We start from the raw sequence: 27933 nt of genomic DNA on the forward strand, positions 1-27933 counted from the left end.
AGAGAAATATAGACTTTAAATAACCTTTTTATAAATTAAAATATAATCCATTTTTTGTCTTTTCTTTTGTCCTTTTTTTGTTTAAGGCTTGTTCCTCGTTTCTGTCCTTTAAACGAGCAGGTGTCTTCTGGTAACACAAATTACATCAGTAACGGACATGTGCCACAATTTAAGTGATTTGTTTTTTTGCTAGATTTAAATTCGTACCGCTATTAGATCTATTACCTTTTAAAGCTTGTTTGCAAGTTAATTATTAAGCTGTTATTGTTCAATCTACACCCACATTTTCTTTCCGTCCAGACCATAAAAGAAGCGATTATAACTTAAGGTTAAATTCCAGATTCTTTTGGCATAAGTCATTTTTAATTCGGGAGGTAGACATTGCTCTCCAGTGACTGGAAAGTGAAAAAGGCTCGCTTGGAGAAAAGGGGAGAGAATTTCGGTTGTTATTGCTAGCAGAAGTCGCTATATCTATAATTCAGGTATTTTAGTAAAATAAATTAGTATTTTCAAGACGTGACTAGATAATTTTTTTCTTTTATGGAAATAATACTTTAAAAACAAATTCTCAATTACAGGTTTATTTATTTCGTTAGTTAGGTTGAATTCAATTTAGATAAAATTATTTGACTTGACGTGGTCATTTAATTTTCGTCGATCGTGCTTTAAAGCTATGATCTGTCGTTCGATCATTCATCATGCAAGCCAGCGCAACAACACTTGAGTAGTCCAGTTAGGAAAAAAAAACTTAACCCCTAGACTAGACCACGCAGCTTCCAGTACCTTTTTAGACACTATCAATTTTTAACATTGTGAACCATCCTGTTGGTCTCAGACTCTTATGCCCAACTCTAGTGGTTATGGATGTGAACAGGACTTGATATTTTGTTAAATGGAATGCCACCTATTATTAGAAGACAATCATATTCTCAAGTTTTAAAAAGAAAAATAAGATTATTTTCATACACTCCCACGTTGACTCTTCCTTGAGTTTGTTTTACATGTTTCGGATGTTCCTTCAGGGTTGAAGATAATTACTTCCTAGTCCAAACCTCCCGCAGGACGACGGGGGATGGGAGCGGGCAGGGTTAGAACCCTGGACTATCGATAAATCTGAACGACAGTCCAGCGCGCAAACCGCATGACCAGGCAGCCAAAGGAAGTGGTTGCTTCTTTGTTCTCTATAGATTCACACGAGAGAGAACTAGGCTTACGCTTTGAAATACGTTTAAAAGAACAATATTTTAAGGTCAGAATACATCAATTTATTATAATACATACATAAAGTTAGCTTCACATTCAATATAAGTCAGATCACATAAAATGATAGTTAAACATAGCTCATTATTAAACAGTTTTAAGCATAACAATTAACAATAAATAGAATATTATAATTCATTACATTTACACCCTTCTTGATCTATCTTTCTGATGCAATAAAGGCTTAAGAAACAAGGTCAAAGACACTATCAAACTTTACTGTTGCCGGTTAATGAAAAGAATTGAATTATCAGCTTTATCTCAACGCTTGGCAATTGATCTTTGTATCAAGTCTCCTTTATAACTGCTTGTTAGTTGACCTTATTTTTTATATGAAGCCATAGAATGGAAGTATAATACTTCCTTTACATTTTAATTACTTTTTTTTCAGCGGTGACTGAGTGGTAAAGCGCTTGGCTTCTTAACCGAGGGATACCAAGTTCGAATCCTGGCGAAGACTAGTAATTTTTCTTTGGATCTTTTTGGCATCTCTGAGTCTATCCAGCTTTAATGGGTACTTGGCATTTGATGGGGGAAAAGTGAAGGTGGTTGGTCGTTGTGCTGGCTACATCCTCGTTAATCGTGGGCCACGGGAACAGATGACCTTTACATTATCTCTCCCCCATAGATCAAAAAGAGATATTTTTTTTTACACAGCTTATATCAACTCTGTCTATCTGGTAAAAAGTTTGTAAACGTTATTTCTCTGACACCCAATCTCGGATCAAGTTGAAATTTTACATAATTATTTCCTTTACCTGACAACACAAGAATCAATTTAAAAAAAAAAACAACCAATCAGTTAATTAACTAATGGTAATTAATTTTTTTTTTGGTATCTCAAACAAGGGAAAGAAATTGTACTTGACTGAATTGGAGGTATAAGCTGAATTAGTCCCCTTTATAAATCATCGTTTAAATGTAAGTTTGTAACATACAATAGATAACTATACAATCTTCTATTTTTATAGGTACCTCTCTAGCAGAGTGGTCAGTATGTCGGCTTGAGCCATGAGTTCGAATTCATGTCGTTCCCCCACCTTTTTTAAATATTTTTTTTTATAAAAGCGAATTCAGTTAAAATTCACCGATATATCCGTTTCTTTCTCTCTTTCTCCCCCACCCTTTCTTCCCAACTGGTCCAGATAAGTTATAGGATCACAGCGCATTGGGAAATCTAAAAGTGTAAAATAGCGCTAAACAAAAACAAATGGTAAAAATATTTCTAATCGCACAGATTTATTGTTGTTGGTCTTGATCTACTACAAATTCAATTAGGCTACGTGACTGATCCAAACTAATTGATGTAATTACACTTCTTATAAGCTTTGTTGTTTTTTTTAAAGTATTATGTTTTTTTTTTTGTTGTTTTTTTTTTTTACAAACGGAAGGGTTTAGAGAATTAGAATCTGCATTGCTGAAAAAAAACTTGAAAAAAAAAAACCTAGCTTATCAGCATTTTCATTTGGAACACCGGATACAAGATAAATCTATTTAAAGTTTTCTCGCCATTAACGAAACTATCTAATAATTTAATAGGACCTATGTTTATTAAGTATACTGAGATCTCTGTGGAAATAGACATTTGACAGCATTTAAAAATGAAAAAAAAATCTGATAAATGATTAAATAAAGAATGCTATTTAAATGCACATTTTTTTGTGCTTGTAACAATGTTATTCATGTTTTAAAACAAGCACAAAATATTTGTAAATTATTTACAAAGCAAAACACAAATACCAACAAAGACCGTATATGAAGTCCATTCAGTATAGATCTAGTACATGAACGAAATCTAGATCTAGTGTATTGTCCATTTAAATAGTAGCAATACTAGCAATATAAGGTTTATTAACTTGACAATAGAGTCTGATGTTTCGCTGATCATAACGTCATGCCTGGCATCATGACTTATAGTGCTATAAATATCTTTTTTAGGTACAACCAGAAAGCAACAATGACCCAAACGGACGTTCCCCAGACACATCGCAGCAAAAGTTTCCAGTGTTGATTGCCCACAATCCAATTGACAGGAAATTGGTTGTGAAATACTCCATGACAGCAATAGATGGCAATGCTATTCATACCTGAAAAAAATGCAATCTATGAAAACCATGTGCACTACAGTAAAAACATATTTTTAAACCTAGAAAAGTTTTGGAGCAAAATTTGAGATAGCTTGAACTATTCAGTAGATAGGAGTCTATGACGAATGTCATTATTATTCAATATTCAACCCAGGTTGTGTTAATTACACCACCTCTATCACAATTCAGGACTGCATGTGCAAGAAGAGATGATTAAACTGGTTAAGGGCTATTTTTTTGTTGGTCTAATTTTGTTGTTGGTCTAATTTTGTTGTAGGGCTAATTTTGTTGTTGGATGAAGAGTTTTGTAATGTAAAGCTTGCCTTTTCAGATTTTACGATTTATAGAGACAGATAGTGTAAAGCTAATCTTGTTTCTATGGTTGACGATTAACGAGGGTGTAATGCTGCCAGCACAACGACCAACTGCCTTTACTTTCCCAATGCGTAAGGTACCCAAAATAATTGGGTGGGTTCAGGGGCGTCCTGAAAATCAAAATCACAGTTTTCACTGGGGTTCGAACTCAATATCCCTCGGTTTGGAAGCCAAGCACTTTACCACTCTGCCACTGGTTGAATGAAGAGTGATAGAAGAAAATATACATACTGTTATAAAAATTATATACTGTATCGATTGTCGTTCTTATGTTTACATGTGCTTGTAACTCGTCCGTAAGAATGTGTTCACGAAATGTGTGTTGTGTAGTCATTCAGTGTATTAAAGCCAGACTAAGCGGACATGATTTTCGACTCCATTATTATTATGTTTATAACACATACTCACATAATTTAATGGATTTAAAATTGCTTGATATTATTGATAATATCTATTATAATGTGTTGGTCAAACTAACCTGGATATATAAATGGCTGGCCATCCCAGATACTAATAATATCAGTGATGACGTAGAGTGCAGATAATAGAATGAATCCGAATGATGCGGTAACGAGAGTATAAGACAATGACCTAAAAACGTAATAAAGAAAACATAAAAAAATACTTTAAAAAAATCTGGTCCGAGATTAAGTGTCGGAGAAATAACATACCGGACAGACACAAATTGAGTTTAATTAAGCTTTGTAAAAATAAATACAAGACACCATGTATACCACCAAATATTATCAATACCTAAATGTTTTGAATTATTAAAATATTTTAAAATATTTTTTTGTTTAAACGTTTCATATGTAAGTACTATCAGCAAGTATATCTCAAAACAATTTTCAATCGTTATCCAAAATAAACTTACCAAATATTTTTATTTGCAGGAATCCACCCATCGTCCTGGCTACATTTGGTGAACAATGCACCCAAAGCACCCTAAAAAATATTTGGTGAAATTCATACTTGAAAATTACACGAACTATTCTTTACTAATGTTAATCTACAATATATGCCATAAATAATATCAGTGAAAATGTATAAATTTTTAAAAAATAAACTTCATCTTTTATGAATTATAATATGGTATGAAAAAGAATTTAAAAAGTATTTGTATCAAAAGTTTAAATCTAACATATTTTTGTCTGTCGTATAATGAATATAGGCCTAAGTGTTCAAAAGATACGATTAAAACCAATAATAATCAACTCATCTACACACAATGATAAAAAGGATCTATTCTGTGATTCAACTCTTCTGTAGGAGACATTTTATAATATAAATTGTAACGTGTTGTAGCCTACCAAGAATACAGCCCATGCCACAAATCTTATCAATCTGTCTTTGTGACTTTGAAAGATCAGGATAATTCTTCCACACTGAAATAAAAGTCCAATTAAAGTATAAAAATACAGCGTTTTGAAACATTTTATACTTGTTTTTTTTTATACCAAACCTTGCTCTGGGTGGTGCATTTTTAAGGCTGTCTAATACAAATAAATAGATCTTGCGAAACTATTGAGTAACCTACAAAGATAGCACCACAAAAGGAGACGTTTAAAACAGGACCACAATCTCAATTTGGCTCCTCTGTCAAAAAATGTTAACTTAAACTCCATGGCCATATCACGAAGTGCTCGGGGCTCGCAAAGACCTTCCTGCAGGGAACAGCTTCAGGGGAAAGAAGAAGAGGCAGACAGAGAAAGCAATGGGAAGACATCAAAGAATCGACATGTCTGTCATTGAAAGGGATTCTACTCAAGGCAAAAGACAAAGAAGAATAAAAAAAAAGACGGTCACTAGATATTGTGCGATGCTCTAAACGTCTAACAGACAAAGGGATAGTGAAGGCTATTAGGTAACCATAAATACATATTACACTTTTTAGATCTACATATACTTCAATATTTCTTTTCATGATGCTGTTTATATAAGCGACATACCTGTATTCCTAAGAAACAAAGAAAGACACAATTCAATGTTGCTAGGAAACCTTCAGGGTCGAAAGGAACGACTGTTTGATAAAGTACCTGTTTTTAGAAAGAACTATCATTATTAAGAAGAAGAAAGAAAGACAAGGGTTTAGGTTAGTTCTAATAACGAAAGAAGATTAAGTTTACATGTGGAGTTGGCCACTGATACATGTGATGAGTCCCAAGTAACATTGAATCTATGTATTGAGTCGCTCCTCCGGTGCAGTTTTTATATTTGCCGCCTTCACTTAGACCTCCTGGTCCCACATAGCCTCTGAAAACAAAAAGTTGCTTTTATAGTGAAGAAATTTAGAATCTAAATGTATAAGCCTAATTTTCAAATTTTGGATGTGTAATAAAAATATATTAAATTAATTGAAAAAGAAAAATGTTTTAACTTACGTTGGACAACCTGGCACAGGAAGACCATAGACAAGGCCGAGGTGTAAAGCGAGTATAGCCAGATTGGCCAACCATTCAGGGATGTATAGAATGAGGTCTCTGATCACTGACCATTTTTTATCCTGGAATAATAAAATAAAAGTTAACAGCAAGTACCCCTTCAGTTCTTGGGATCTACAGGGCAGATGATGTAAAGGTCATCTGTTTCACTGGCAGACATGTGGTCAGTGCAACGAACATCCGCCTTTTTTTTTCTCCCAACTAATTTTGGGTACCCATCAGAGATGTGTTTCATATATAACCCATAAAACGAACTATTGATTTAGATATCATACCTTACCTTACCTATCCCTTAGTCTGTTGGATCGTTGGGGCACCAAGCAAGATTTGCCGACCGTCTTTCTCCATTCCTCCCTGTCTTTTGCCTTGTTTAAAACCTCTATCAATGGCTCGTCCATTCTTTTATGTTGTCTTCCCATCGCTTTCTCTGTCTGCCTCTTCTTCTTTTTCCTGGTACTGTTCGCTGAAGGAAGGTCTTTGCGAGCCCCATGGATCTTGTAATATGGCCATATATTTTAAGCTTGCGTTTCTTTACAATAGTTAGCAGGTCATCATGGGGTCCGATCGCTGCAGTAACCCTGTCTCTGATCTCTTGATTTGTCTTGCGGTCTTTGAAAGTGATGCCTAGGATCATTAGTAGCATCTCAATTCCATTGCTAGGATCCTCCTCTCTAGCTCTGCAGTCAGCGTCCAAGACTCGCAAGCATATAACAATGTGGCCATGACCAGGGAGGGCATCAGTCTGATTTTGGTGCCGAGGGCCAAGCCCTTGTCTTTCCAAAATTATTGTATTTATTTATTAGGTCTCTTCTGGTAAGTTGAGGTGACTGAACCCAAAGTGAGCAATAAAGTATCTAATAAAAATTAAAGTTCCCCTTTCAGACCTTACGATCTATAGGGCAGATGATGTATAGGTCATCTGTTTCTGTGGCCCACGGTTAACCAGGGTGACATTTAACTTCTTATTGTCAACACAATTTTCCCTTACAAGAGCCAGCATTGACTCCTATTGGTCTTAGGCCCGGGCGCAATGAGTCCCTTTTCGCAAAGGTTGCTATGCCACTGGTAGGCTTATTATTGCAAAGAAAAAATGCAGCATAAAGAATAAATCTTTAATATAGTTTTGTACCCACCTGATGGGAGTCTGACCTTCGAGAGCATGTAAAATGAATCAGTGCAGATATTAAATAGGTCAAGGCCAGTCTCTGTAGAACACCAAGAATTCTGACGTTTTCTAAATCAGCAGCTGTATCCAATAAAAGAAAAAAAAATAATAAGAAGGCAGAGTTCTTTTAAAGTAGCCTACTAAAACATTGACTAGAACATTATGTAGAGTTTTGTCTAGACCATTGGCTACAACATAAACTAGAGCCATTAAAACATCATTTACTAAAGCATCTGATCTGAGAAATTCAACATGCACGCGCTTTTAAGCGAAGTGAACGTGGATAGGAATAATTTTGATAATAGGGCCCCACTGTCTTTTGTGTTCAACCAGAAAACCATAGTCGTTCTACGACTGAAGGAGACAAACAACAACACATATATGTATATCTATATATATAGGTGAGGTGGCTGAGGGGTAAAGTGCTTGGCTTCCGAGCTTGAGGTCCTTGGGTTCGAATCCTGGTGAAGACTGGGATTTTTAATTTCGGGATGTTTAGGCGCCCCTAGAGTCCACCCAGCTCTAGTGGGTATCTGACATTAGGGGAAAAGTAAATGCCGTTGTGTTAACCACATGACACCCTCGTTAACCGTGAGCACAGAAACAGATGACCTTTACATCTTCTGCTTTACTTCACTTTACTTTACTTTACATATCTATCTATCTATCTATCTATCTATCTATCTATCTATCTATCTATCTATCTATCTATCTATCTATCTATCTATCTATCTATCTGTCTATCTGTCTATCTAATAATAATAATAATATATGCACAGAGAGAGAGAGAGAGAGAGAGAGAGAGATTGCAGAATAAATAGAATAAACACACGTCCAAGAGACCTACGTTGATAATGTGTGCCGAGCATAAACCCAATGAAAAACAATTTAGCTGCTCTCCAAACAATCTTCCACAAAATCCTGCCCGCACTCCAATCTTGGCGGAACATGCTTCTGAAGGAGAAGTTCATGGAGACGCCCATGATGAACACAAACCTTTCAAAAAGAAAATGTCAGTCAAAGAACATGACATTAACAAAATCCTTTTGAAATGGAAAATATCAACGAGCAATGTAAGGGCGTAAATAAACAAAAAAAAAAAAAAACCTAAACACTGTGCTGTATTACTTGAGAAAAAGTGACAACTTTGCTTTAAAAATAAATCGATAAAAAAAAGATAGTTTTCAAAATGTAGTATACTGAATACATTTATGGGAAAAGTTTACCAGGGAAAGACTAAATCGGCAACCAAAATACCATTCCAAGGGGCGTGTTCGAAGAACCAATACTGCCCACCGCCATAGTTGACAAATATCATCAGGACCAGCGTCAATCTGAAATGTTATATTGTGTCATCAATACAAATACATGCCGGTCAAAAAAATGTACTTAAAGTAAACATGTAGCGTGATAATTACACTTTAATTTGATTTGTGTTCCAATAAGTAGATCTATACCACATGATAAGTTTGGGGACATCTAAATACCAGTTTCATTACTTTTAGAGTGATCTTACCATTGCATAGGTGGATAGAATTCTGATGGAGCAGAGACAGGGCTACATTTAACGGAGGGCAGGAGGGGGCTACTGCCCTGAAGACTCAACAAGAAAGGGGCCTTCATAAGGATGATAAATATCCGAATTTCGACGGGTCGGAAACATTTACTTTTTTTTCGAACATTTTAATTTTCGCATGTTTAGCGCCAACACTTTAAATCTTACGTCTGCTGACAACACTGTCATGATTAAGAAGTGTCCGCTTGTAGCATGCTTGCAATATGTAAATCCAACTCCGTATTAACGAAAGTGCGTCTATCAAGGGCTTTGCCCTCTACAAACTAAAAAAGATACATTTTTTAAACTAAAAGATTCTTATTAATTTTTTTCTGGTAAAAAAGGAATAAGAGATTTAAATTTAAAAATACTCTATTTTTTTTTTCTAAAGTATGGCATATTTAAAGGTTAAGATTATGTGTTATTACCCACAAAAATCCTGCCCCAGTGCAGCCACAAACTTAAATCCGGCCCTGAGCAAAGATACTTGTTCTCCCATCCTTTTCATTATCGGAAAGAGTTTGTGAAATATTTGTGTCCGGTTTTGACCGATCAAAGATTCTTACCCTCGAAATGTATCCAGACACTTCAGACGAGGTTTACTTTTGGTGGGTTCTTTCTCTGGCTTGGTCCCGTCTTCCACGTCCACATCTTTGCCACCGCTGCCATTCCCCATTCTCTGTACCAGAAGAGAAACAGTTTTACCGTAATAGCAATAGTCATAGTCTCTTTTTTACGTAGGTAACCACAGTGAGATCTAGACATGGGAGATAATGGGAATACAGTAACCACATAAAGGTCTGGACAAGGGAGACAAGGTGAGTGCAGTAACCATAGTGAGGAGACAGACAAGGGAGACTATTGTAAGTACAGCAAGCATATTTAGAGCTAGACAAGGGGAGACAATTTTAGCATAGGGAGCATGCTTTTTGTTCTATAAAAAATGGCAGGAAAAGAATGAAGAGAGACAAGAAAAGAGAGAGAGAGAGAGACCGGAGTGGAGGGGAATAATGACAAATACAGAAATGACAAACAAATAAAATGCCAGTAATGATAGAAAAAAAAGAATGAATATGAGAAAGAGAGTGAGAGGGAGAGAGAGAGAGAGAGAATGAAATAGAATGAAAAGGTACAGAACGAGTGCGACAGAGAGAGAGAGAGAGAGATTAAGAGATAATGACTTAGTAAGAGAGCTGTGTGCGAAGACGAGAAAGATTATAAGCAAATAAAATACATGTGTTTAGGATAGAGTGAGAGAAAGAGATACGAACGGAACGTGATAGAAAGAAAAAGGAAAAGTATCTGTGTCCGTAAAACACACTGGAACGTGTTAGAAAGAAAAAGTAAAAGGAACTGTGTCCGTAAAACACACTGGAACGTGTTAGAAAGAAAAAGTGAAAGGAACTGTGTCCGTAAAACACACTGGAACGTGTTAGAAAGAAAAAGTGAAAGGAACTGTGTCCGTAAAACACACTGGAACGTGTTAGAAAGAAAAAGTAAAAGGAACTGTGTCCGTAAAACACACTGGAACGTGTTAGAAAGAAAAAGTGAAAGGAACTGTGTCCGTAAAACACACTGGAACGTGTTAGAAAGAAAAAGTGAAAGGAACTGTGTCCGTAAAACACCTTGGAACGTGTTAGAAAGAAAAAGTGAAAGGAACTGTGTCCGTAAAACACACTGGAACGTGTTAGAAAGAAAAAGTGAAAGGAAGTGTTTCCGTAAAACACCTTGGAACGTGTTAGAAAGAAAAAGTGAAAGGAAGTGTGTCCGTAAAACACACTGGAACGTGTTAGAAAGAAAAAGTGAAAGGAAGTGTGTCCGTAAAACACCTTGGAACGTGTTAGAAAGAAAAAGTGAAAGGAACTGTGTCCGTAAAACACCTTGGAACGTGTTAGAAAGAAAAAGTGAATGGAACTGTGTCCGTAAAACACCTTGGAACGTGTTAGAAAGAAAAAGTAAAAGGAACTGTGTCCGTAAAACACACTGGAACGTGTTAGAAAGAAAAAGTGAAAGGAACTGTGTCCGTAAAACACACTGGAACGTGTTAGAAGGAAAAAGTGAAAGGAACTGTGTCCGTAAAACACCTTGGAACGTGTTAGAAAGAAAAAGTGAAAGGAACTGTGTCCGTAAAACACCTTGGAACGTGTTAGAAAGAAAAAATGAAAGGAACGGTGCCCATAAATCCCCTTGGGTGTTTACTCCATCATAGAGAAACCAGTTTCCTGCAATTGTTAGCACACACAATTGGAAGCCAGTCACCAGGTTTTGAAAGAATGTTCTATGTTTTGATTCATGGCGTAGAATTGAATTTTAATCCAATGAAATGCCAGTGACATAGAAGTAACACTTACCAGGTGATCCCCGCTTTCATGGTCGCTCGTGACGTCCATACTATCCTGGCGGTGAGAGGCGGCACGGCGGAAGTAGCTGAAACGGAAGCATGGCACGGTCAATTTAAGCAAGACGTTGCCATGGCGACAAAAGTACATCTATCATAGTTATAGCCTTTTGAAATACACGTTTACTCTCAAAAGAAATCAGTGCTGGTAATTGTCTTGCACACTAAAGGACAGTTTTATACCACCCATCAGAAAGATTCCGGATGGTCGTCTATGAAAATAGCTTGGTCTCTCATGTTCTTTCACTGCTAGGCAGTGTAGCCGAGGCTGTTGTACGAACTCCTTGATCTCTCAGGTTCTTTTACTGCTAGGCAGTGTAGCCGAGGCTGTTGAATGAACACCTTGGTCTCTCAGGTTCTTTTACTGCTAGGCAGTGTAGCCGAGGCTGTTGTACGAACACCTTGGTCTCTCAGGTTCTTTTACTGCTAGGCAGTGTAGCCGAGGCTGTTGAATGAACACCTTGGTCTCGCAGGTTCTTTTACTGCTAGGCAGTGTAGCCGAGGCTGTTGTACGAATTCCTTGGTCTCTCAGGTTCTTTTACTGCTAGGCAGTGTAGCCGAGGCTGTTGTACGAACTCCTTGGTCTCTCAGGTTCTTTTACTGTTAAGGCAGTGTACCCGATGCTGCTATAAGTACACCTTGGTCTCTCAGGTTCTTTCACTGCTAGTCAGAGTAGCCGAGGCTGTTGTACGAACTCCTTGGTCTCTCAGGTTCTTTCACAGCTAGTCAGTGTACCCGATGCTGCTATAAGTACACCTTGGTCTCTCAGGTTCTTTTACTGCTAAGGCAGTGTAGCCGAGGCTGTTGTACGAACACCTTGGTCTCTCAGGTTCTTTCACAGCTAGTCAGTGTAGCCGAGGCTGTTGTACGAACACCTTGGTCTCTCAGGTTCTTTTACTGCTAAGGCAGTGTACCCGATGCTGCTATAAGTACACCTTGGTCTCTCAGGTTCTTTTACTGCTAGTCAGAGTAGCCGAGGCTGTTGTACGAACTCCTTGGTCTCTCAGGTTCTTTTACTGTTAAGGCAGTGTACCCGATGCTGCTATAAGTACACCTTGGTCTCTCAGGTTCTTTTACTGCTAGGCAGTGTAGCCGAGGCTGTTGTACGAACACCTTGGTCTCTCAGGTTCTTTCACTTCTAGGCAGTGTAGCCGAGGCTGTTGTACGAACACCTTGGTCTCTCAGGTTCTTTCACTGCTAGGCAGTGTAGCCGAGGCTGTTGTACGAACACCTTGGTCTCTCAGGTTCTTTCACTTCTAGGCAGTGTAGCCGATGCTGTTGTACGAACACCTTGGTCTCTCAGGTTCTTTCACAGCTAGGCAGTGTAGCCGAGGCTGTTGTACGAACACCTTGGTCTCTCAGGTTCTTTCACTGCTAGGCAGTGTAGCCGAGGCTGTTGTACGAACACCTTGGTCTCGCAGGTTCTTTCACTGCTAGGCAGTGTAGCCGAGGCTGTTGTACGAACACCTTGGTCTCTCAGGTTCTTTTACTGCTAAGGCAGTGTAGCCGAGGCTGTTGTACGAACACCTTGGTCTCTCAGGTTCTTTTACTGCTAGGCAGTGTAGCCGAGGCTGTTGTACGAACACCTTGGTCTCTCAGGTTCTTTCACAGCTAGTCAGTGTAGCCGAGGCTGTTGTACGAACACCTTGGTCTCTCAGGTTCTTTCACTGCTAGGCAGTGTAGCCGAGGCTGTTGTACGAACACCTTGGTCTCTCAGGTTCTTTCACTGCTAGGCAGTGTAGCCGAGGCTTCGATGCGTGTTCGTTTCCGTATAAGTGCTGGTTTCTTTTTTTTTCCTTTGAATTTCCTCTCAAAATTAATGCATTCTTGAGATATTTTCGTACAAGTTACATACGTTATATGCCAATCTAGTTGAGCATCGTAATTAGTGACTTAAACTTGACCAAGTCAATGAACATTAGTTTACTAATTACTTGGATGATTCAGGCAACAAGTTTCAAGCTCTAATATGGCACTAGGGAAGAAATATCATCTCAATACCATCATGCATTCATTAATATTTGTATCTGTGATGGTTTGGCTATTAAGTGTTGCAGATTTTTTATTTATACATGGTAGAAAAGTATACATAGCTAGCTGTTTGGTGGATCCGGTGTTCAGAATATAGGAAGTTACACTTTTGTTTAGATTCCCTTAGATCAATTATCGCCTCATTTTTCGCGTTTCTCACTTTTACTTTATAATATTGCTTTAAAATAAAAAAAAATAAACTTTTTTAAAAATGATTCAAACAATACTTACGAATATAAACGTTTACCAATCACATAGACTATAGCTAGCACTAGGAATCCAACCAGTACAAACAAGATTGCTGTGAATAAAAGCATTTTTTTTTTGTTTTGTTATTTTACAATAATAAAAAAAAGTTTAATAGTTTCTTGATTATCATAATATTTTTTTCTTTATTAGTCTTTGCACATCAATGGCGTATCTAAGATATTTGATGCCAATTCGGGGAGCTCCTTTTGAGCCCCTCCAAAAGCGAAATAAAACACCAAACTAGGATAAACTCCTATTGGCAACAGGACAAGAAGGACTACTTCTTTAGTGCCATGGTGAGAGATTCTGTTGTTCGGCGCATTGTCTCGAAGCTCCCATACAGGACAAGTGATTCTGTAGATACGTTACCCAGAAGCTCTTAAAGCTGCGGACACTCTTGTAAGACATGCACCACTTTTTCCTCTGACTCTCCATTGTGTAAGCAACGAGGGTCTAAATTCTGCCGGAACCGGGCAAAGTAGGCACCTATCGGGCAGAGTCCCATTCTGAACTACGCTAATTGTTTTTTTCGGACTTGTTGACTCATATAGTGCCAGATTTTTTAATTAAAGACGTCAATAGTAAGATGCTCCAGACGTTTTGGAGCGACCGTTTTGGCGCAGCCGTTTTGGCATTTAACAGTAATTCTCTCTCAGTCTCTCTCTTTTCAAGTCGATAGGGGAGGTATCCCTGAAAATCTTAATTTTGTTATTTCTGAAGCTAGGCCTTTGAAATTTGTTATGGTAACATATAATGATATTCTAAAATAAATAATGCTAAAAAAAAGTTTTTTGAATGATGGTTGCCATGGTAACGGCGGCCATATTGTTTATTGTATACAAATTAAAAGTCTGAATTTTGTAAAAACTATTGATCAGAAATACATGAAATTGAATTAAAAGATAAGAAAAAAGGATCCTCTAAATTGATACAACGTCAGAATTAAAGATATAAGTATGTTAATTTTTTTTACAAATTTTTGAATTTTTAGTATTTTTTAGACCTAAAAAAACAGGATAAATATTAATAAAAAATTCTTTAAAAAAAAAAGTAAATAAAATATTGAAAAAAAATCATTGTACGAGTAAAGTTAATGATGTCCTTAAGAAGTGTTTCAAATTTCATCAAAATCTATCAAGTAGTTTAGGAGAAATTCCAAGTAAAGCACAATGACATGTGCAAAAACTAACATTTTGAGAAAAATGAGTTTAAAGTATAAATTTTATTAAGATTTTGTCTCATAGACCTTACAAAAACATTTAAAAAACATGTTTTAGACACAGATTTAAGCAATAAAAATTATTGTAATGTAAAGAAAAATGATTGATCTACTTAATTATGTTATTAGTTAAAAATCGATATCCTAGACCTAAAACTCAATTTTCTCTAGGGATACCTCCCCTTAAAAAAAAAAATATTCAACAAAATGCATCAACCAAACTTGAATGCTACAATATTTAAGTGCTACCACCAAAGAAAAAGTCTGTTATCATGATGACCTATCTTGAATTTGACGCCATAAAGATTTCTTCATTATAGCTGGGGAAGCACTGTAACTGTAACGCTTATTAAATTTGTATTTGCAACTAAGCTAGCCACACTGCCGAGCCAGATTCTGTGTCTTCATACGACAGTTTGAGAGACACCTTAGGTCAACTGTTTAAAAGTGGGTCATAGTCCAAGGTTGAAAACTTTGGGATCATATAATTTTGGCCTTTAAAAATCAAAACAAAATTTATATCCCTTATGTAATATAATACTATAGATAAAATAGATATATATTCACTTGATTTAAAACTATTCTAATATCTTCATTCCTAGTTGTAGTTGTAGGATAATAAATAGCTAAAATCCATACATATGAATACGTTTTTAAAAATTCTACTTTATGTTCAAATTGTATAGTAAACTAAACAGTCCTATTTTATCTTTTATTGGAAAAAAAAAAAGAGAACAAAAAATATCAGTTCTGGAATCGCGCCCACAATACTCACGCTTATACCACGACGCTCTAACAGATTAACTAACCAACCATCCTACTATGTGCGAAATTTCAGCTCGAAGCAAGTTACCATTATTTTATTTTCAATGTTTGCTATCGGATTATGTTTTCGCTACTTTTTTGAATTGTGGTTTCCAGTTTTTAGAAAGTGGTTAGGGTTAGTCAGACTCACTCTGTCTGTGTAATACTAATATTGTACACGTTATTTCTCCATTTTCACGTTCTCGGATCGAGCTGAAACTTTGCACAATTATTCATTGTCGATGGCAACACATAAATCAATCGAAAAAAATACAAATTATTTGATCAATTACGGTAGCAATTGATTTTGTTTTATATAGAGACAGTACTTTATAAGGGGAGATAAGCGTCGTTGGCTAAAAATTTGAAACTAACAAAAGATAACTTATAAGACCTTCAATTTTAAAAGTGCTTGTATGGCTCAGTTTTAGTATTATTAAAAGGGAACTCCAAGACCTTTAATTTTTATAAGTGCTTGTATAGCTTAGTGGCTAACTAAACTAACAAAAGATAACTCTAAGACCTTCAATTTTCTAAAGTGCTTGGATAGCTCAATGGCTATTTCATGTCGACTTTCCGCCTTCGAGGCCCAAGACCACGAAAAAGGTTCATAAAAATGTATTATTGTATCATTGTATGTTATATTTACTGGACATTAACATAAGCTAGAGTCGGAACTGGATATCAAGAAATAGGGAGAGAAACTGGACATTGAGAAGGAGGAAAAGACAACTGGACATTGAGAAGGAAGAAAAGACAACTGGGCATTGAGAAGGAAGAAAAGACAATTGGACATTGATAAAATAAAGGGATGTAAATGAAAAGACTATCGCACGATTTAATTACTGCACCAAGAATTTCTTAATTAACACTTTAAGCGTAGTTTGTTTGTGTTACATTAAGTCTGACAGGAGAAGCTCATTATCGGAGCACAAGAAATAATTAATTAATGTTTGCGGTTTATTGATTGCTGACGTATAAAATAACTTTGAAATTAACACAAGTAGTAGCTGAGACGAGTACAGTAGTAGTGTCAAGGAATCAGAGATAGTGTCAAGGAAGCAGAGATGGTGTCAAGGAAGCAGAGATGGTGTCAATGACAGAGTCGAAGAGACAGAGTCTTTAAAGACAGAGTCGAAGATAGAATTAGAAATAGCGTCAGAAACAGTCAAAGACAGAATTAGAAATAGCGTCAGAGACAGTCAAAGATAGAATTAGAAATATCGTCAGAGACAGTCAAAGATAGAATTAGAAATAGCGTCAGAGACAGTCAAAGATAGAATTAGAAATATCGTCAGAGACAGTCAAAGATAGAATTAGAAATAGCGTCAGAGACAGTCAAAGATAGAATTAGAAATAGCGTCAGAGACAGTCAAAGATAGAATTAGAAATAGCGTCAGAGACAGTCAAAGATAGAATTAGAAATAGCGTCAGAGACAGTCAAAGATAGAATTAGATATAGCGTCAGAGACAGTCAAAGATAGAATTAGAAAAAGCTTCATAAACAGTCAAAGATAGGTTTAGAAATAGCGTCAGAGACAAAGTCAAAGACAGAGTACGAGACAGAGAGAGAAAGAGGGTAAGAGTGAGAGACACTGAGTCAAAGACACTGACTCAGAGGTAGCGTTTCTTCGTTGAAGTTGAAGTAACCCAGTGGGAATGGAGCACCGGGTCAAAATGTACTTTAACAGTGGAATGTTGGGAAGACATTTGCCATGCCCTTTTAAACCTAAATGAACTTCTTTTCAACACTTTTTATTCGCCTCCTTTTTCTTATATTTAGGATCCTTTATCCCATATGCACTGACTCTAACAAACACACATACACTAGTGCAGACAAACTCAAATTTAACGAATTACTTAAAAAAAAAAAAACAACTTGTATATAGCGCGGCTTTCATGCTTATAGTATGCTCCAAGCGCCTCGGCTCAATCTCATGTGAGGACCAGTGGGAGGTGGGGGTATCAGGGAGAAGGTTTCCGTGCTGCCTTTAGGCACTCAGTAAACACCACTCTGCTCGAGCCTGGTGTTGACCCCCTTGATAGGTAGCCAATCCAAGCTCAAGCGTTCTTAGCCTCTTGGCCTCACATCCTGCTTTAAACAAATATCGCATGGAGCTCATACATTTCATTATTGAAAATGTCTATTTTGAGAACAGACATAACATTTAATTTTAATATATTCTAAACAACATTATAATTCTGGAATACTTACGCAGTTCTGATATGTCTGGATCGTTAGCAAGAATGACTTTGCATGTCATTTCTTCATCAGGCGGAGGAAAGCCCAGAAACACCCAGTAGTCCCCAGACTCAAGAAAAGTACTTTTAAACCTAAATCAATCAAGACACAAACAAATAAAAGACTTAAGTGTTATACTATTTACAGAGCAGATTATTTATGTAAATCATTTTATTTCTGGAGTAAAGGAAAAAGAACACTTCATATTTACAACTAATACCATAATAAAAAAATAGATATATTATCAACAGGATATTTGCTAATATCCATACATCCCAGTAACACCGGAGTCCTGCTTCAACACATTCATCCATTCATTATTATCTAGAGATTTTCGTTTCTTGATATATATTTTGCTGTTTTGGGGCAGAATATGCACAATATTTAGGTCATACATATTTTTACAGAGCTTATATCAACACACTCCGCCTGTTTGTCTGCCTGGTACAAATTTTAAACACTTTATTTCACCCACTTCCCATTCTCGGATCAAGTTGAAACTTTACAGAATTATGTATTGTTCCTAACAAAATATGAAAACATTCAAAAAATTTAATTAACCAGTGGTATTCCCCCCCCCCTCCGGGGGAGCTGATATCGAAAAGGGAAATAAATCTTACAGGATTGAGATATATGGCTGCAACTGTGGAGTTCTTTCCATTAGACAAGCCCTTTTAAAGTTTTTAAAATTATTATTTTGCTTGTAAAGTGTTTTAAAACACTATCAATTTTCAATTTATTTGGACCGGAGAAATGAAATCTTGAACGCGAGCCAAACTTAAAGATTACCCATAATCAGGTATTTCTCAAGAAAAAGACTGCTCTGTCATTTCTGGCGCTTATCTGTGATGTGCAGCAGGATCAACATTAAAGAACTTACATATATAGGTCTATTTATGTGTTACAGTTTCTGAAACCGCATCCAAGACATACCCGAGACATTTTTAGTGCCCATATCAGGCTTAGATGAGACCAACTCACCCACAGAGCTGCTCGGGATGACCAGCAGGATGGACACGGACCAGACGAAGATCAGTGCCAGAGGTCGTGTTGACCGCGAAGGACGAGACAGAGTTCGCTTCAATCTTGGTGATCAGCATCAGGTCACACTGAGGAGACGTATGAAAGGGAGGTAAGAGGGACAAGTAAACACACACCACATACAAGAGTAGTCTGACTTGACATCCAGTGTACCCATTTACTGACTTGTTTTCTACCTGCCTTCTCTGAACAGCATGTTGTGCTTGTGACCTTATGGGCTATTATTTACACTTATCACGTGTTTATCAGGAGGCTAATAGCTTATACTGTATACGTTTATGTGTCCTCTTTGAGTGTGTTTGTGAAAAAGAATTATTCTTTGTCACCATAAAGTGTTGATTTAGAACTATGTTCTTATAGATTCAAGAGAAAACTATGCTTAACAAGAACGAATAGAAAACAGAGTCTTGACTCTTTTTTTTAAAAGATGTGCAGAAAAACGTTCAATAAATGCAACAAGAGAAATGAAACGTGAATCAACTTATGTTTACTGAGACTGAAATGTTTACTGAGATTGACATGTTTACTGAGATTGAAATGTTTACTGAGATTGAAATGTTTACTGAGATTGAAATGTTTACTGAGACTGAAATGTTTACTGAGATTGAAATGTTTACTGAGATTGACATGTTTACTGAGATTGAAATGTTTACTGAGATTGAAATGTTTACTAAGATTGACATGTTTACTGAGATTGAAATGTTTACTGAGATTGACATGTTTTACTGAGATTGAAATGTTTACTGAGATTGACATGTTTACTGAGATTGAAATGTTTACTGAGATTGAAATGTTTACTAAGATTGAAATGTTTACTGAGATTGAAATGTTACTGAGATTGAAATGTTTACTGAGATTGAAATGTTTACTGAGACTGAAATGTTTACTGAGATTGAAATGTTTACTGAGATTGAAATGTTTACTGAGGTTGAAATGTTTACTGAGATTGAAATGTTTTCCGAAATATAAATATCTACTGAGATTGAAATGTTTACTGAGATGTAAATGTTTACTGAGATGTAAATATTTACTCAAATTGAAATGTTTACTGAGATTGAAATGTTCACTGAGATTGAATTGTTTTCTGAGATTGAATAGACTTGTGTTCTCATAGTGCAATTAACATTGTCTCCTTCCTACTTTATTTTCTCGAAGCTACTATTTCTTCTAGTATTCGTTTTACATAGAGATTAGTCATTTGTTTATGATTTTGTTTTTAAAAAGGTACACAATTGAAATAGAAATAGTCCCCCCCCCCCGATCCCCCCTTCCCCCGGAAAGAAAAGTTCAGTCATTTCGATGACTCCGTAATATACTACATTTCTATAGTTATACCATACATTCGTATTTGAGACCAAAAGGAAAACTATTTACAGCATACACGGCAAAAAGAAAACTTATATCGAACTTCTGGGGACTGACCTGGCTACGCTACTGGCCGAAAGAGACTCAAAGCCCTTACCTTGTAACACTGATCTGATTGAGCCCAGATTTCAACTACAAAGTCTACGGTCGAGTTGACCGTGAACCAGGCCTGGTCAATACCAAGCTCTGGCTTTGTGGGCGTATCTTCTGGCCGGTCATCTTCTTCGCCCACGTACACCACCGCCTCGTTGTACTTCTTGATGTAGTCAGAGATGGGATCGTTGCTGTCCTCGGGTGTGTCTAGTATTTCTCCCAGTGTGGTGGCGTCGGGCGTGGTCTGGGTGGGGGTGTCATCCACTGGGGTAGTGGAGGTCGTTGTTGTTGTTGTCGTTGTTGTTGATGTGCTAGTTGATGTGCTTGTTGACGGCGAGACATCCCTCAATGATGTGGTCTCAACCACAGTTTCTGTCGAATTGGTCACATCGTCTTGTGAGACGCAATAGCTTAGAGAACCTGAAAGAAGAAGTATCGATTCTAGCACTAATGACTCTTAAGTAAATATAATTATCACATACATTTGCAAAAGATGTCGAAAAATCTCAGTCTTAAGGACCAGTCCAATTCACTATATAAGATTTTTATTTGGCAATGGACGATTTTATATGAGTATTTTAAAGTAACTTTGATTGTACATTGATAGAGGCCTCTACCAAAATAATGGAGGACTGCCAAGGCGCGTGGTAAAAGCTTTCGTCAAAATGATCTAAGTGTGAACCCTGACTGACGTCATCCCCTGACGTCATGCGAAAAATTTTGACTAGGACGTAATAATATTCATTTTTAAAGTAACGCCTGCAACTTGCAAGTCAATGATCTTTACTTTTGAAGTAACGTCTGTAATTTAAAAGATAAAAAAATAACCTATTCGTGCCAGTCCTCGTTGCCAAGCATTTTTTTGCATTCTTTGACTGCAGAAACGTATTCTCCTGATATCTACAGCTCATTATTCATCTTATTAAAAAAAAAACAGTTCAAATTAAGTAAAATAAAGCAACATGGGGGCAAGGGCCAATCCTGAAGTGTGACTGACAATCGAGGCACAAGTAGCGTAAGTATGTCTGTATTAGTCGTAGTATTCGTCTTAAAATTATCTTCATGTTAAGCGAGACATCATGTAGTAGACCTGTTTTAGTCAGCATAAGAAATCAACAGAACAATGGTTAAGTAAACGCTAAAAAATATCTATTTTTCAATAACCTTTTGAATAATGTTTTACTTGATAAATATTCTAATATGAATTTATAGGCCCTTACTCCATCTACGGGCTTTTTCAGTGGTAAACAGGTTTGGAACTCATTCCCTATTGATCTCAGACAGACAACATGCTATTCTACATTCAAGAAGAACATTAAGGTGTATCTGTTCAAAACTTTTTTTTAGATGAGTTTGTCATTTTAGCTCTCGTGTTTATGTTTGTAATGTTATCACAGCGCCATGAGCCTACATTTTGTTTGTTAACAGCGCTTTATAAATAAAATAATTACTATTATACAACCCATCTGTTTTCTGGAAAAGATGAGATTCTCCACAGATTTAGATTGTCGACGCCGAAAAAAAAAATATATTCGAAAAATATTCTTAAAAATTGTATGTGATACATTATGTTCAATAGGCCTGTTTGTAACTTGGTTTTGTAAAAAAACTATAATTCTAAGCTCTAAACAAACAAATTTCCAAAGTGGGAGAAAAAATGAAGTGGACCAATTAGATTTAAATTTCTTTACATTTTTAGGATTCAAGCATAAATTGTGAGTTATAGTCCCAAATTTATTTATACAATAGAAAAATATCACTATGAGTAAAAGATGGAAAAAGAAGACTAGGAAAAAAATACTTCAGTTCAGAACTCATCTCAATTGGGGAGAGGGCGGTAGAATGAAAACGATTGATCCTCGCTCCTTTTTATAATTTCTGCTAATGATTCCATTTGGCATTAAAGAATAGGGGGTGGGGCGACTCGACATAAGAGTTTAATTTATAGCATATATAAATTATATTCGTGACAGATTTTTTTTTTTTTTTTTTGTAATTTCTTAACTAAAATACAAAAGAAAAAGTATTGGTTTGCCCGATGGGTGGAGGGCGTTTGCATGTATCTGGTACACCCGTTTTTCATTTTATAATTACTAAAGATAAAAATTTGAGTTAAGAGTGTGGTGCGACACAGTATACAGATGGGTTCAAATATCAATAAGTACCTTATATTATATAGATATTCAACTAATTTTGTTCAAAAACTAAGATTTTTACATGAGAATAGGACCGCTCCTCCACTCAGAGGGCTAGAGTGGAGAGGGCAGTAAATGCAATCTCCCCCCTTCCAACCCACCCAATCGGCCAACAGGAGAACTAATTAATATAAGGATCGGTTAAAATATCAATAACAAGTTTTAATCATATAGATATTTAATTGATTCTGTTAACAAGCTGTGATTTCTACAAATAAATTGGACCGCCCACTCAAACGTTTGTGGGGGTGGGGGGGGCGGGATTGATGCCATCGCCCCCTCCTCACCCCACCTACCAGAATGGGAGAGACATAATATAAAAATTATAGTAATTCAGCTAATTTTGTTCATAAACTATGATTTCTACATAAAAATAAGGTGCCGGATTGATGCCATCGCCCTTCCCAACCCACTAAATCGGCCAACATACTAGAAAGGGGGGGTGAAATAATCTAAAAAATAGGTTGAAATATAAATAATTAGTATATATTATTAGCATATCTCATAAATTAGTATACAAATTGTGTGGTTTCTTTACTAAAATTCGTCCGCCCCACTCCCCTTAGGGGGGTTGGCCGAGTGGCGGGGTATTGTACCTACCGCCCCCCCCCCCCCCCGGATCCGCCAGTCATTCGAACTCTCGTAAAATGCCATTTTAACAGGTTAATCGTGTAAAAAAAAAAGTGAAGTAAAGTGCCCCTTACAGATCATAAGATCAATAGGACAATTGATTCTCATCTAGTTCCATGGCCAACCGCTTTTACTTGTCCCTACTAATGTCGCTTTACTATTAGAATCGGGTGGAGTCTGGGGCGTCCTAAAAAGTTCAAAATCACAGTCTTTATCGAGAACCGAACCCGGATCTATCTATCTATCTATCTATCTATCTATCTATCTATCTATCTATCTATCTATCTATCTATCTATCTATCTATCTATCTATCTATCTATCTATCTATCTATCTGTCTATCTATCTATCTATCTATCTATCTATCTATCTATCTGTCTATCTATCTATCTATCTATCTATCTATCTATCTATCTATCTATCTATCTATCTATCTATATCTTTCTTTCTTTCTTTACACACACACACACACAGGCTACATGTGAACCCTGGTACCAATTAGTTTTTTCATGTGACCCTCCTCACGTAGAAAATGTTGGCTCACTCCTGCTCTAGCTTGATTTTCCTCAAACAACTTTGAGGTGACTCTCTACCTTTCTCTTCATTTTCCTTGTTTCTGGGGTGTAAAGGCGGATTGAGCTTGGCTCTTTTCCGCATTAGCATCGTAAGCCTTTAGGCTCTTTCAGTTTGTTCATAAAAATAAACGAGACTGCTCTTCCTTGTATTAAAAAAAAATAATGTTATATTGAAAACAAAATCTGATCCGAAACGACAATCGTGTGCCAAAACAAATCAATGTGGTTATGTCAATGTGCCAATGTCATTAGTTTAAGTTAACAGCTGACAACCTTGGTGTATGCAATAGTTAGATTCAAAAGTGAAGATAACTACGTCCTACGCATTTCATGTGTCAATCTTGTCATGCATGTCAATCAAGGCATTAACTTTTATTAGATTTACATATATGCCTATTTGACCGCTGGTCACAGAGACAGATGACCCTTAAATTCTCCCCCCCCCCCAGTCTGCTACCCATCTTGGGTTCTTTTCTTGAAATAATTCACATTTTCGATAATTCAAAACTTTTATGTTTTAAATTTATGACTTGTGCTCTTTAAATTGTTTTTTTTTTCTTTAAGGTAAACGTAAATAAATAATAAAATTAATATATTCTTCCTCATATAAATTACAGACGTGACTACAATAGAGAAGATAATTACGTCATTACGTCCTACTACGGTCCTACCCATTTCATGTGTCAATCTGATCATGCATGTCAATCATTCACTTAAACTAAGTCGTTGGTTTTCCTGGCTGATTCAGACAACCTATTCCATGCTCTAACGGTATTAGGGAAGAAGGAGCTCTTTTACGAATTCATCCTAGCATATGGAATAAGAAATGTGCATTTATCTTGATGTCTTTCTGAGCATTTTTTAAATTAAGTTTTAGTTTCGTATCTGTATATTGTTGGAAGTTTTGATTTGACCCATCACAACTTGCAAAGATATAGTCACGATATCTGCTACATGTTGGATTTAACCTTCAATCAGTCTTACCCATACAAACGATCATTATTTTCTAAAGATGCGAGCTTTAGGCTAATATTTTTGTCTCTAAGATTAAATCTGTTCAATTAAAAAAATATAAAATAAGATGGCTTATTATTTTGAAGGGAGTGAAGCATGGATAGGTAGATAGAGGAAAATAATTCAGCTATCTTCTTATTTCCTTTTTCCATTTAAGTTTTAGCCCGATGAGTATAAAACAGAAAAAAACTTAATTCTATTCATGTAACTTAAATCCTTATTCCGTCCATATTTTCTTTAAATAAAAAAAAATACAACATTCAATAGCCTTGACACTATTAAATTCATCCAATATTTACTTATATATTATTACAAAGCTTATATTAAAACGCACACGAACCAGAGTACATGTTAATTCCCCCACTTTTTATTCTCACATGAAATCTAAACTTCATACAATTATTGTATATATTGTCATGACAACACATGAATCAATAAAAAAAAGTAACCAATTAGTTAGTTAATTATTGATAATAATGTATTTATTTTTGTTATATAGGCCTATATATATAAAGGAAGATAAATCTAGCAGTATTTAGAAATACGGTAGTAATTGTGCGGTTCATTCCCTTGTTTAAGCTTTGTTTTTTATTTTTTATTTTTTATCCTTAGCTTGTTAAATATTTTACCCAATCTAATTCCATATATTCATCCTTTATATACTGATACTTCTGAATAAAAACACAGTATTGAATAATAACTCTTTTTAAAAAATATAATCAATAAAGTAGATTTGATATTTAAAAACAACTTACACAGAAGAAAGATATTGACTGCAATAAGTTTGAATATCCAGAGTTTCATTGCGAATCCTATTTCATTCAGAACAAAAATCCTTTGGTATTTGTCTTTTTTTTATTACAGAGTTTGTTAATCCGAGGACGTCACGTCTAGATTTAAATTCGTCACATCTGAAATGTTAGTGGTACATCTTAAAAAAACATTGATTTAAAAAAAAAATTACATTCCTCTATTCATACAAATATCTTGACCTATTGGTTTAAATGCTGCTGATTCTTCGTAATTACTAAAAACATGTCCAGGGCAACTAAGTCCTGACTAGTATTGATTCAGCTTAAGAAGTAAGAAAGAGCAATCTAGTGAACGATATCTATGAATGATCGTCTCCCCTTCAATGATCTACAAATTACATAACAACTTAGAAGCAATTTTTTTTTTTAATATTAAAAGTAGCTCGGTTATTAATCATGTCTATGTATATGAAAAAGCGGTAACTTTTTAAGAAGTAATTTGCTTGCAAGATAAAGCTTTTATCTAAACAGTGTAAACATAAAAAAAATGTTGGAGAAAAGATTAAAAAAAAAAAACAGCAAACAATGGCCCTACTAAAAAGTAGAACTTTTTTTTTTAGCTTTAGACAAAACTATATTTAGATGTAGTGACATGATCAGCATGCATAGCCGAATGTTGAACTCAAATCGCACCTACTTTTTATTTTACTTTATATTTTGGCTCTGCAGGGTTTCCTCTATCTAGTCCACCTGTATTTCTATTTCTACACAATTGTTTTCTTTATCCGATGAAATAATAATTGTACGTTTAGTAATTAATCACACACCGGACCTGGACTAGATATTGGACTGTTGTAATCACAACAATAAGGATAAATAAAGCAGTCTTTGTATATATATATTTATATATGTGTGTTACTAAAAGAAATTGAAATAGAAAAATAATATTACACTAAGTAAACAAAGCATGTGATGGACTCTTTCATCATTCAGGATTACGCCTTGCTACTAATGTTCTAACAACGCTTATCGTGATGTTAATCCAGTGACGTATTTAAAACGTTGAAAAGGCCCTATGCTATTTGACCTATAGGGCCTTTTTGGGCCCTATATAAGTCCAGATGTTATATGCCAGTGCTAGCTAATTTTTTTTTTGAGGGGGGGGGGAATCTAAGCTATAGTTTGTGTTGCCGATAGGTAAAATGATATCTTCTTGTTTCTCTATTGAGTAGACCCGGCAGTCTTTAGAATTTCTCACTCTTTTATACTGCGACAAAATAAGTATTAATTCACTTACAATCTTTTATTTAAATTACTTCTACTTTTTTTCCCGCCTCATTAGGGAATTTCATCACCTACTCCCAAGTAAAGACCGCCGGTTACACATACCTTCAAATCGAGAAACGCTGTTGTTAAGTTTTAAAAGAATGAGTTTTCATTTATCTTCTCTGGCCAGCAACATAGGTATAAACGTGGTAATAATTCAAGGAAGAAAAGATGTTCTACTTACCGTAAGTCAACATAAACTCCTTAAGAAAAGTTATCAAGTGATTTAGAAAAAAAATATGTAAATGATAATAAATCAGCACTACTGTAAACAAACGGTGCAAGTTACGCGCTCAGAGATTGTTGACTTCTCTTGTCAACTAGTACACATTTTAACCACTGAATGCTCCTTTATCTACCACTCTCGTGAGATAGCATTTGTCCGACTGACTTCTGTGGAGAAAAAAACACAACAAAGCAAAAAATAAATACATACAACACAGTAAAGGGATACAAAATGACTTAATTTGATTCTCTACTGCCCCTTGTTCAGCGAAGTGCGTGATTTAGACACGAAATATAGGTAGCATCAAAGTTTCGAATAGTGCTATGTTATTTCCATTGTCAAAAAAGATGAATAAGGTTTCGTGAGAAACCAAAAAAAAATGCATGCAAGAAAAGACTTACACAATACAATATTCAAACGTTAGTAACTCAAATGAAGGGGGGCAAAATCACAATTCGATTTGAATGGACTACATAGTCCCTGGACACCGTCGTCTGTGTGTCTCTTCGAAATGCAACAATGAATGTCTCTTGTCCGCCCGTCGGTTGTCAATAAACATCTCGCCTGGGAAAGGCAATGACAACAACGACGTTAACAGGTCGTCTGCTAAACGAAAAGAAGAATTCAGGTGTGTGTCTGTGTGTGTGTGTGTGTGCGCGCGGCGGAGGCAAAATCAAATAAAACAAAAGGGTAATTGCATGGGAAGAGGTGGTCGGAGGGGGGAGAGAAAAAGACGTTTGAGACTACCTGTGATTCTTCAAATACGTGAGAGTCATAGTTGGTATCAGTGTGTTGTGAAATAATTGTGCAGGGTTTGGTTTGGGGTTTCAGCCTTGAAGCTCTTGCTAAGCATTTCTGTTGTACATAATCCGAAATCTATCACGAGACTTA

The 27933-nt window shown here is 36.0% G+C and overlaps 1 protein-coding gene across 3 annotated transcripts; it reads right to left on the reverse strand.

Moving 5' to 3' along the window:
• Window positions 1-1242: 1242 nt before the first annotated feature.
• On the reverse strand, window positions 1243-27620 carry LOC106054603 (heparan-alpha-glucosaminide N-acetyltransferase-like). Of its 3 annotated transcripts, XM_056018218.1 has the most exons (19): window positions 27444-27620; window positions 27001-27209; window positions 25494-25649; window positions 20330-20745; window positions 18808-18935; window positions 17800-17918; window positions 13544-13613; window positions 11235-11310; window positions 9450-9562; window positions 8555-8662; window positions 8176-8324; window positions 7297-7409; window positions 6104-6225; window positions 5849-5975; window positions 5672-5758; window positions 5033-5107; window positions 4597-4667; window positions 4201-4313; window positions 1243-3347 (listed from the first exon to the last, which is right to left on the reverse strand). In XM_056018218.1, the coding sequence occupies exons 3-19, from the start codon at window positions 25540-25542 to the stop codon at window positions 3172-3174; spliced, it is 2112 nt and encodes a 703-aa protein (XP_055874193.1). In that variant the 5' UTR covers window positions 25543-25649; window positions 27001-27209; window positions 27444-27620; the 3' UTR covers window positions 1243-3171. The 3 variants fall into 3 exon arrangements, with proteins under 3 accessions (XP_055874193.1, XP_055874195.1, XP_055874194.1); XM_056018220.1 differs by lacking the exons at window positions 27001-27209; window positions 27444-27620 and adding an exon at window positions 25767-25890; XM_056018219.1 differs by lacking the exons at window positions 27001-27209; window positions 27444-27620 and adding an exon at window positions 25731-25890.
• Window positions 27621-27933: the final 313 nt, after the last annotated feature.

This window comes from Biomphalaria glabrata, chromosome 1 (genome assembly GCF_947242115.1).
Source record: "Biomphalaria glabrata chromosome 1, xgBioGlab47.1, whole genome shotgun sequence".
Lineage (NCBI taxonomy): Eukaryota > Metazoa > Mollusca > Gastropoda > Planorbidae > Biomphalaria > Biomphalaria glabrata.